Source organism: Coenobita brevimanus, chromosome 33 (genome assembly GCF_032717465.1).
Source record: "Coenobita brevimanus isolate Jiangsu-jjx chromosome 33, ASM3271746v2, whole genome shotgun sequence".
NCBI classification, from domain to species: domain Eukaryota; kingdom Metazoa; phylum Arthropoda; class Malacostraca; order Decapoda; family Coenobitidae; genus Coenobita; species Coenobita brevimanus.
In genome coordinates, this window is record NC_136986.1 from 4,379,711 (window position 1) to 4,391,172 (window position 11,462).

Consider the following 11,462-nt stretch of genomic DNA (forward strand, 5'->3'; position numbering starts at 1 on the left):
GTGGTGGAGTGACTATTGTTGACTGGTTAGTAAGATTGTTGAATGTGTGCTTTGAGAAAGGTATGGTGCCAATTGACTGGGCAAGTGCTTGTGTGGTCCCGTTGTATAAAGGCAAGGGTGATAAGTATGAATGTACTAGCTTTAGGGGTATAAGTCTGTTGAGTGTTATAGGTAAAGTGTATGGTAGAGTGTTAATTATGAGAGTTAGAGAGGGTACAGAGGGAGTGATTAGTGATGAGCAGTGTGGCTTTAGGAGAGGGAGGGGATGCAATGATCAGGTGTTTGATGTGAGACAAGTGTGTGAAAAGTATTTAGCGAAAGGCAAGGATGTGTTTTTTGCATTTATGGATTTAGAGAAAGCGTATGATAGAATTGATAGGGAGGCTTTGTGGACTGTTTTAAGATTGTATTGACTTGATGGTAGGTTACTAAAAGGGGTGAAAAGTTTTTATGTAAATAGTAGAGCGTGTGTAAGAGTGGGAAATGCTGTGAGTGATTGGTTTCCCGTGAGAGTGGGGCTGCGACAGGGATGTGTGATGTCGCCTTGGTTGTTTAACATTTACATGGATGGTGTTGTAAGGGAGGTGAATGCAAGAGTTTTAGGTGGTCTGAGTCTGGTAAATGTTGATGGAGGAGAGTGGAATCTGAAGCAGCTGCTGTTTGCAGATGATACTGCACTGGTGACTGATTCAGAGGAGAGATTGAGACAGGTGGTAGAGGAGTTTGGAAGGGTGTGTGAAAGGAGGAAATTGAAAGTAAATGAGAATAAGAGTAAAGTGAAGAAGTGTACGAGGTTGATAGATGGTAGGGGGATGAATATAGTTTTGAATGGTGAGTTGCTTGAGGAGGTAGATTGTTTTAAATATCTAGGGTCACATGTTGCTGTGGATGGAAGAATAGATGCAGAAGTGAAGTTTAGAATAAATGAAGTAGGAAAGGTGCTGGGAGGAATGAAAAAAGTGTTTAAATGTCGTTCGCTTAGAATGGATGTAAAGAGAAGGCTGTATGAGGGTGTTGGGGTACCGACTGCATTATATGTGGCTGAAACATGGAATATGGGTGTAGCAGAGAGGAAAAGTTTGAATGTAATGGAGATAAGATGTCTGAGGAGTATGTGTGGAGTGACGCGTATGGATCGAGTGTGAAATGATGAAGTGCGAAGGAGAACTGGAGTTGTTCAGGAGATGGCTGGTAGAGTTGAGCAGAGGGTGTTGCAATGGTTTGGGCATATGGAGAGAATGGATAATGAGCGATTGGTGAAAAAGATAACTAGATCTGATGTGAGAGGTGTAAGGCTGAGAGGAAGACCACAAATAGGATGGATGGACAGTGTGAAGAGAGCGCTGGATGCGAGAGGGATGTCTGTTGAGCAAGGAAGAGTGGCTGTGCGTGACAGAAATAAATGGAGAGAAATTGTGAATGAATAAGTGATGACACAGCCCTGAGGGGATATTCTCCCACATTTGGTCTGATCAGCTAGTCAGGTCAGGTGCGGGTAAGGGGATGGGTCTGTTATGATGTGGCAGGGGTAAACCAGTTCTGCTGTCGGACCCTGCTGCAGATGTCACTGATTGCATTGCGCAGTTGACCCTTGTGCGGTGTGATGCGGTGAGGATCTGTCCGTTCTCCCCTTTGGAGCTAAGATGCGAATGAATGTGTTTGAATGGATGAGTAAATGGAGAGTGAGTCGTCCTGTCTCGGCTACCTCCCTTTCCTTGGGGGAAGCAGCCTAGGTATATAGATAGATAGATAGATAGATAGGTCTTATGGTAGACAAGGTCCGGGAAGCCCAGAGAGCAGACCCAAGGTGGAGGCAGGTAATTCAGTATTTAGAAGGAGGTCAGTTACCCAGGAAGTTGTCTGGTAATCGTCCCATTTACGCTTTCGAAATGAATGAGGAAATTCTGTATATCCGAAGAGATGAAATGGGAAAGTCGAGGTTGTGCCTGGTGGTACCCAAGTCTTTAGTTGCTATTGCCTGTTCAATTGTTCATAACCCTTAACACCTAGGAGAACGCAAAACGGTAGCCAAGGCAAGACAGTTTTTCTATTGGCCGTCTTTACTGACCGATGTGCGACATTTTGTTAAATCATGCGAATCATGTCAGCAGTTCAAGGGTCACGGGAAGATTGTGCACCATTTTAAGGAATTGCCACCAGTAGATGATAATGGTCAGAGAGTTGCGATAGATCTCATAGATCTGCATAATAGTAGGAGTGGTCACAGGTATTGTCTCACCGTGATAGACCATTTTTCTAGGTACCTACGTATCTACCCCCTTCGTGCAAAATCCACCAAAGCCGTACCTGAAGAATTTAAGAAGGACATCTGTAGGTATGGCAAGCCACAGATAGTCATCATGGACAATGGAGGAGAATTCACCAGTGCAGAGTTTAGAGATTTTTGTAGGAGAGCCGGGATTAAGCAAGGATTCTGTCTACCCTACAATCCCCGAGGAAATTCAGTTATTGAGAGAGCACATAGGACCTTAAAGACAGTACTGGCAATCTTGAGCCAAGAACACCCAAATACGTGGCCTACGCGCCTATGCAAAACTGAGAAAGCATTGAACGAAGCAGTGCATACGTCCCTAGGTACATCACCAATCTTTGCTTTTTATGATCGTCATCCAAATCACGAGGTAGGAGATTTGCAGTTGCCTACTGATGAAGACTGTATAGAGAAAATAGATGTCAAACAGATGCTTAAGGAGACACAACGTCGAATGACACCAGGATACCTTAACAGGGCAAATGAGGCACGTAGGAATGATTTTCTAGAAGCAGGTGAATTAGTTTGGATCTATGTCGAAGAGTGCTTGCCTGGTATGGCATCAAAGCTAAATAGAAAATGGCAGGGTCCTTACAAGATTGCCAGAGTTATCGATCAGGGTAGACCCTATGAGTTAGAAAATGTGTTTCATGACACCTTTTTGAGTAGGGCAGCTGAAAAGATCAAAAGATATGTTGAAAGAGATGCCTTATTGAGTATGGTGGATCACAAGTTTTTGACCAGTGAGGAAGAGGAAGGGATTCTGTCTAGTGTAAGATCCCGGAGACCGCCTGAGAGGTTGCAGTACACGTAGGTGATGGGTGTGTGGTGTATATATTGTATATCCTCATTTTTTTTTTCTCTCTGAGCACGTCTTGTCCTTGCCTTAACTGGCTGGGAACATGGAGTCAGGTATGCCCTTCCAGGTCTCTCCAGACTGTACCTGCATATATATCTTTTCTACCAGTACCTATGATGATGTAATTTTGGATTAAAGGGTTCCGTAGTTGTTTAGTGTATGTCCAGCTTTTGGAGAGATGAGGCGTGGAAGCTGCGTGTTGTCAAATTGTGTGCACCTCGGTGTATAGACCGTCGTTCTTGCCTTACCTAGATTCATTTTTTTCCTTTGGGTTAGATTGTTAGGCTTAGTTAGTAGTTAGGCGGATAAGACCGAAAAATAGGGTCCATCGTTCACTTTTTCAGGAAAGCACCAAATTTGGTGCAATTAAAGTATAGACCCATACAATTGATTTTTGAGGTGGAGCCCAAAATTCGGGGCCCCCTGGTGGCCGCCATATTGAATTCCAATATGGCCGCCTAGTTAAATCTGTTATGTGCAATATCTCCATTAATATGGCAGATACAGTCTCACTTTTAGGGTCTACCCCCATGTTTTAAGGGTCTGCAAATTTAATGAAGCCATTTATAATTGTGTTTGCATCCGCCATCTTGGATTTCAAGATGGCCGCCATCCCGATAGCATTTTTGTAATATCTTTGAAATCAGAACTGATAATATGAAAATTTCATATAGAGATATACAATGTAGCATTTAGCAAACCTTCCAGCTTTTAATTTTGTTTTCCTTGATTTTCTAGAAACCACTAAGATGTCGAAGCGGTTCTCCCTGGCTCAACCATCCACCAGTGCTGTTGAAGATGATGGTGCATCCTTGGTACCTGCCACGACTTGGGCAAAATGCATTTTCTGCCAAGAGGTTACATCAGAGCCATTGACGGAACCCACCAGGAGTACCAGATCAGACATTGGAATCGGCTATAAAACAGTTGCTAATTTGCTTCAAAGGGCTGAAGAAAAGGGGTACAACCCCTTTGCAATTAACATAGACCTTAGTCGGTTTGATAATAGGAGAGGAATAGAAGAAACTTTGATTTCGAACACAGCTGTCTGGCATAAGTCATGTCGAAGTAAACTTTCAGAATATAAGATCGAAAGGTATGTCTCTGCCAAAAAGCGGACCAATCCATCTGATGAGAGCATCCCTAGTCCAGCAAAAACTCGTAGACATAGTACTAGTCTTGAATCAGGTTCATGTCAGTCTGAAGTATGTTTCTTCTGTGACAAGGTAGCTGGAACCGAGAGACTCCACAAAGCATCTACTTTTCGTTTAGATAGCACTGTGCGCCGATATGCCACAATTTTGAAAGATGCAGTATTGCTTAGGAAACTTGCTGTGGGTGACATGATTGCAATTGAGGCACATTACCATAAACGGTGTCTGAGTGACCTCTATAATCGTACTGCAAAGTGCTTGTCTGAATCGAATGATATAGATAACCTTTCCTCAACATATCATGGCATTGCCTTGGCAGAGTTAATTTCTTACATTGAGGAAACTCGTGCTTCGCAAGACAGTGCCCCAGTGTTTAAACTTGTAGATTTAGTATCAATGTATCAGTCACGTTTAAAGGATCTTGGACTTGACGAAAAGGCTAATTCAACCCGGTTGAAAGATAGACTGCTGGCTAACTGTCCTTAATTATCAGCCAGTAGAAAGGGAAAGAACATTTTGCTTGCTTTTGATACAGACATAGGTGATGCCTTGAAGAAAGCTTGTGATAGTGACTCAGATGCAGAAGCTATTATCTTAGCAAAAGCTGCGCATATTGTCAGAAAAGACATATTCAATGAGAAGTATAGTTTTGATGGGACACTTGATAACAGTTGTGTGCCTCAATCCTTGCTTGCGCTGGTAACAATGATCATGGAAGGTCCAAATATCCAGCATCAAACAAGGAAAGCTGGGTTAGCTACTATGGCAGGGCAGTCTGTTGCCCAGCTGCTTATGTTCAACAGTGTCAAGTATGCTAGCGAAGGCAGAGATTTTGTACGCCACAACAAGGATCGTGAAGGTCCTGTTCCAATTTATGTTGCACTGAAAATTCATTCTGACACTCGCAAACGGGGTATTATTGATAGACTTTTCGGTTTGGGGTTGTGTATATCATATGATTGTGTGCTTGGTATTTCATCAAGTGTTGCAAATGCAGTTATTCAGCAGTTTGAAGCTGAAGGTGCGGTTTGTCCTCCAAGTCTTCTTTCAGGTGTTTTTACCACAGCTCAAGCTGATAATATTGACCATAACCCAAGTTCCGTTACCACAAAAGATTCTTTCCATGGAACAGCTATCTCCCTTCTTCAGCACCCCAGTGATGACAGACGTGGTGTAGACAGAAAAGCTTCATGCATCTCACTGACAGACACCTCGGAAAAGAAGATCAGACCGCTCCCAAGCTCCTACGCAGACGTCTCACCCGCAGAATCCGTGAAGAAGGATGCCAGTCATTAGTATGCCAACAGGAACTGCCGTCACCAGCATCATTTGGGTGGAAATGGAAGGGAGATAGCTGCTGGATCCCTAAGTGGATGAAACTTCCGGTCGTGCAAACTGCATGCACAGAACTTAGCTGTCATTGCAAATCATCATGCAAAGGCAACTGTAAATGCTACAAAGCTAATCTGCCATGTACCTCTTTGTGCGGGTGCGATGGTCAGTGTTTTCAAGACTAAAACATGGTAAGACATTGGAAATGTGTTTTCATCTGTCATATTTTCCATAAATGTCATCTATATTGAGCAGTATAAAAGGAAAGCTGATCGAATGAATGGTGGCCATCTTGAAATCCAAAATGGCTGACTCAAATTCATTTGAAAATGGCTTCATTGAATTCATAGCCCATTAAAACATGGGGGTAGACCTTGAAAGTTTTTTTGTATCAGTTATAATATGAGAGATATTAACAAAACAGTATTAAGGAGTGGCGGCCATCTTGAAATCCAAGATGGCCGACTCAAATGCATTTATAAATGATTTCATTGGATCCGCTGCCCTTTAAAACATGGAGCTAGACCCTAAAAGTAAGACTGTATCTGCCATATTAAGGGAGATATTGCTCATAATATGTTTAGCTAGGTGGCCATATTGGAATCCAAAATGGCAGCCACTAGGGGGCCCAGATTTTTGGGCTCCACCTCAAAAATCAATTGTATGGGTCTATACTACATGTGTACCAAATTTGGTGCTTTCCTGAAGAAGTGAACGATCATTTGACTTATCCGCCTAACTATAGGGAAAAATGAGCTCTCACAGTTAGGACGTTATTTTTTTTTTTTTTCCAGAGTTAGGGAACTGTACATGTGAGGGGCAGTTCTACCTGAAGGTCTCCACCTGGAGGTTTCCTACTTACTTTGAGAACCTCGAGCACTGAGTGTATGTAATACCCAAACTGCAGTATAGGATTGCTCAGAGAGAGAGGGGAAGTTTCCAGTTTCTCTATAGGGCTTGGAGAAGTTGAACTATGGGGCTCTCGCATGTTAGGAGAGGTAGGTAGGTTTCGTTCAGTCTTTCTGGAGAGAACGCAGTGGAGCGACTCGTGTTACTCTTAACTAAGCACAAAGTTTCTCCTGGTAGCAGGACATTCTCCTTATGAGTAACATGCCTGGTGAGTGGCATACGTCGTCAGTTGCATATAGTGAGTAGCTGGAGAAAATTTACTCGTGGTAGAGGATTTTTTTTTTGTGGATATGATAGCCACTGACTGTTCTCGAGCATGGAGCTTATGTAATATCCCACAGTCGCAGTATAGGACACGTTGGCTGGTGTTTTGGAGGTGTGCAGATTGGTTTCCCCTCACGAGCAAGGAGCGTGTGAAACACCCCACAGTAGCAGTATTGAGGGAGACTGGTCAAGTAGGTGAACTTACGTACCGTGTGTGTTAAGTGTGGGTACTGGGCATTTCGGAGGAGTTAAGGTCCAGACGCCCAAACTTTTGGTCTTCCCTAACCGTGGGCGGATGTAGTGCCCGGAAGTGATATATGACCAAAAGTTCGGTTAAGTGAGAATGTGGCCTGGACATAGTTGTTACCATGCGGACGTGACCAGAACATAGATTAAGTTACCTAGTTGCTAAGTCACTTTTTTTTTCTACTATAATTTACTAGTATTAAGTCTCTTTATAATATAAAAACTCGAGTGAGATGGGAACATGTACCTTGGTCACATGATCCAGCATGGTGTATGCTTGCGCAAAATGGTGTAAAGCACGATGATTTTTATTATTTTTCAATGTAAGGGTATAAAGTAGTTATTATAACCAGAGAATGTCATTTTTTCGGGTAATCGATTGTAAGGGGAAAGACATCAGACTGAGTCTATCACGAGTATTTAATAATAAAGATCTTAAATTATGTACGCCATCATCCCCTCTCCCCCTTGGTATCACGCAGTTTTGGCGTGTCTGACTCGCTCACCGGCCGTGATAGGTGGCAGATGGTCGGTACTGTCGTCATCCTCCCCCCCCCCTCCAAGGAATTCTGAAGTGTAACGGTGACGCCATTAGCCTTTGGAGAAGCGAGTCCTGTGTTCCTGCCCACCTCCCCTACATTTTTTAGCTGAATAGTGAGGTATTTCCCATATTTTTGTGTACTGTACTTTATATTATTATTTAGTGTGTAACTGAATACGAAATGCTACAGAGTTCTGTCTGAGCCTCAGATAAATGTGTGATTTTTGTAGGCCAAGTATCAGGTGCCCAGGGACTGTGGATTATTAATTATTGTGTTGAAATGACTTTGCAATTCAGTATTTATTAGGGCTATGTTGCGAGTTAATGTTCACGTAGTTACTTTGTGAGGCACAATGATATTGATGCAGTGATGATTTTCATGGTTAGAGTTACAGTTATTCATGCTTACTGTATTTGTTATAGTATTTTTTCTTCCATGTTATCCCTACAATAAGTATTATTTTGAGCAGATTTGTAGTGCCATGTGTTATTCTGTTATTACTTGAGATACCAAGTGTTGTAACTCATGTTTCTTTATTATGAGACCTCCCTGATCATGTGAAGGGATTACTTGCATTGGGGAGAATAGTTATTCATTATTCATATTAACTTCTAGCGGGTCCAAGTATGGAGGTCGAAGAACCAGTGAGTGAGTCAAAATCCAAGTGTGGAGGTCGAAGTACCAGTGAGTGAGTCAAAATCCAAGTGTGGAGGTCGAAGTTCAAGTCTGGAGATCAAGGTCCCAGTGTGGAAGCTAAGGTCGGCAGTGGCAGAGGACTGGACCAGTGAAATTTGTGCTCAGAGGGACGATTATGAAGAAGCACATTGGACCGGGACAGAGGAGCTAAGTTTTGTGGATTTGATATTAGGACCATACAGAGATAAATTTTTCGAACATTGTGCCAACTGATTCACGTTTAATCTGTAAAGCAAGTAGCTGAGGAAGATTTGTACTTTTTGGTCTTGTTAATACACATTTCCTCCCACTCGAACTTTATTGTTTGTATAACCCTTGAGAACTGGTGGTATAGAGCTTACCTAGTAGTTTATTATCGTGCAACTTAGAAGCATTCTGGGAAGCTGTGAAGGTTGGGCTTGGGTTGGCCTAGTTGGAGACTGACCCCGTCATTTTGGCATGCTACCACTCTTAACTTGGCCACTTGAAATGTAATAAATGCAATCGAAGAGGCTGCTAGCGGGAGAGAGTCTCCATCAGTCTTAGTTGCTGACCGTTCCAGCACACATTGGTCATCAATAGTGACTAGTTTTCTGTCTCTTTTGACCATGTAAAAGTCTGGATCGCAGAGGTGACAGTACAGTTGAAAGTTCTGTTGTTGGAAAGGTGCAGAGTGTATTACTGAGAAAGTGGCATTTCTTATTGTCTAGAGTTTTCCCTTCTCGAGTCCTCCAGTGACCAAGGAGTACAACGCCCAATTATAACCAACCTGGTCATTCTGATTCAAGTATTGTTTGAGCAATGATAACAAGGGAGGTGAGTCAATAGATTTAAACATTTCTGAATATGATTATAATTAATACATTTTTAAAATCGGGTTTTCCAACCACCTTCTCTTTAAGCATGTAATGGGCGACCCACAAGGTGTACTTGGGAGACAAACAAACTCGTGAACCTGAGCTTATCCAAACTCTCCCTACCCTATTCAGTATAAAAAATTTGATCCTAACGGTTTGGAGGTAAGTCGGGTAATTCATTGGAAAATGATGCTACGATATACAATAAGAATTTCCCTACTGTTACGACTTTTTTGCTACATTTTCCTACCGTCAATACCCATGACATTGTGATCATAGTCATATGCAAGACTTACGGCCCTCCTTTATGCACACACCATAAGATTCTAAATGGAACCACTCGTTACTGGAAAATGGGAGCATTACGCTATGTACTCCGTTAGTACCACAATACTCTGTCTTTCCAGATACAGGGATGTTGCGTCAATGTTCTAGAAATTTTAATTCAGGACCATTTGCAAATTTATGAATCGTATCTATTATTACGTCATAATGCAGGATTGGACCTTAACCTCATCAGTCTGATAACGTATTTAATTCATTCTTGCCAGTTCCAGACGACTGAATTAATTTTTGAGGAAAGTTTTCCATGTGGGGAGTTAGATATTAACGCTACTGACCCCGTAAACACAAAGAGTCTCCTCTGAGGTTAACGAAAACGTCTGTCTGTAACAAAAACTAACCAATCAGGGGGCTGATGCAGTATAAGGTAAAAGGATACTAAACTCTGATGCAGGTAAATTGAACCTCGAGTTAAGATATATACATTTTAGTAGCTAGAATAATAGGGTCAAATATGGTTCAGTCCTGAAAGTTCCATGACATTATCGTTCTGCCTCATCAAACCATTACGTGAAATATTTCCATCATATCGACTTATCATGAACAGACGTGGAAACAACAGAAAACTAACCTCTTCATTACTAAATTAATCACCAGAATTCTAATGACTTGTTTATGGAATATGTCCATAGGAATTAATACGTTATATACAAACTATAGTTCATCTATACTGACCCATTTTTGCCTCGGGTACTTCTGGACATATACTGACTTCAACTAGCGTGGGGTGACTTAAAGAGGGCAGTACATTTTGCGATTACATCTACAGCTCATCACACAAGAACCAACAGAGTTAAGGCCAGCGAAAATAATCTAGGTGGTAATATATGAGTCCTTGTATTAATGCCTTAAAAAATTTCAAACATATAGCTCACAGAAACAATATCATAATACACCCCCAAACCATCTCTGGGGGCATCGCTACCAGAGTTTAAGAAACAGTGCCTCAGTGCGTAATTGTTTGCTGTGCAAGACATGCAAATGACGGAGCAGTCTCCCCAGCACAAAGCCAACAGCACTTAGGACAAAACTTGGCACATGTAGCATGAGATACCTAGTATGTGTGTGGGATAATGTGTCATATTGAATGCAGGGGACAAGAGCATCAGTATTACAAAGATAGCGGTACACAGCTACGACACACTGCAAGGAAGAGGAGAATGTAATTGATAAATCCTTTCAGCCATAACGTAGTAAGCTCTCACTATGAAAGAATATAAGGTAACTGAAGCAGCAGCCCATCCGACACAAAGACCGTTGTACCCAGTATGAGACCGAAGAATATGAGTACGAAATATGTGTGATAGTGTGTACCAGCGAATGACTAGCCTTAGATCCAGCACGAGATGCAAGAGAGGACTGTATACGAAACCTTATACATAATGTCTGCAATCTCCTTCTGTGAAATAGAACGAAGTGAAGGACTTGATAACTGCTTCCTGAAAAAGGACGCAGAACCTAGGTTATGACACAACACGACAAATATTAGAGGACATTGTATGTGTAACATGGTCAGTGTGTTCAGGCAAATGAACTCGTTTTCTTCCCCAGTGCAAATACTCTGACACCTTGGATGGCACCTGGCTAGAAGAGGGTAGTGTTTATGTGTGTGATAATTCATAATAACAAATGAAGGAGTATACCAAGCAAAAAGATGTCACAGAACAAACATTGGGTTCAACCAGAAAAGGACAAGAAATTTCCTTTTATCCAAATTTTGGCAGGCAGTATCCTGCCTTGAAATAGAAACTGGTAACTGACATAACAGCTTCCCCAGGGCAAAGGCTACCAATCCGAGGACAAGACCCAACGCTAAGAGCAATAGAGGACCCTGAATGTGCGTGACAGTCAGACTCCTCAGTGTAGGAGTGGGGGCGGGGTTGTCTGAGATGCCGTCCTGTTCCAGCCGTCTGCTGTGCTTCTCCCGCTGCTGTATCCGGCGCCCACGAACAGCAGCCTCTAGTGATTTTTTCGATCTTGGCTCGGACAAACTTTTCTGTTGGTTGAAAT

At 42.2% G+C, this 11,462-nt stretch overlaps 2 protein-coding genes across 2 annotated transcripts in view; both read right to left on the reverse strand.

Moving 5' to 3' along the window:
- The window catches only part of LOC145395719 (glutamate receptor ionotropic, delta-1-like), a 382,972-nt gene that overhangs the window by 307,467 nt on the left and 64,043 nt on the right, over nt 1–11,462 (reverse strand). The window lies entirely within an intron of this gene.
- Nucleotides 5,747–11,462, reverse strand: part of LOC145395902 (ionotropic receptor 93a-like) — a 52,005-nt gene continuing 46,289 nt past the window's right edge. Inside the window, exon 7 of the mRNA XM_080269425.1 lies at nt 5,747–5,798. Coding sequence (XP_080125551.1) covers nt 5,747–5,798 — 52 coding nt within the window. The remainder of the gene's footprint in view (nt 5,799–11,462) is intronic.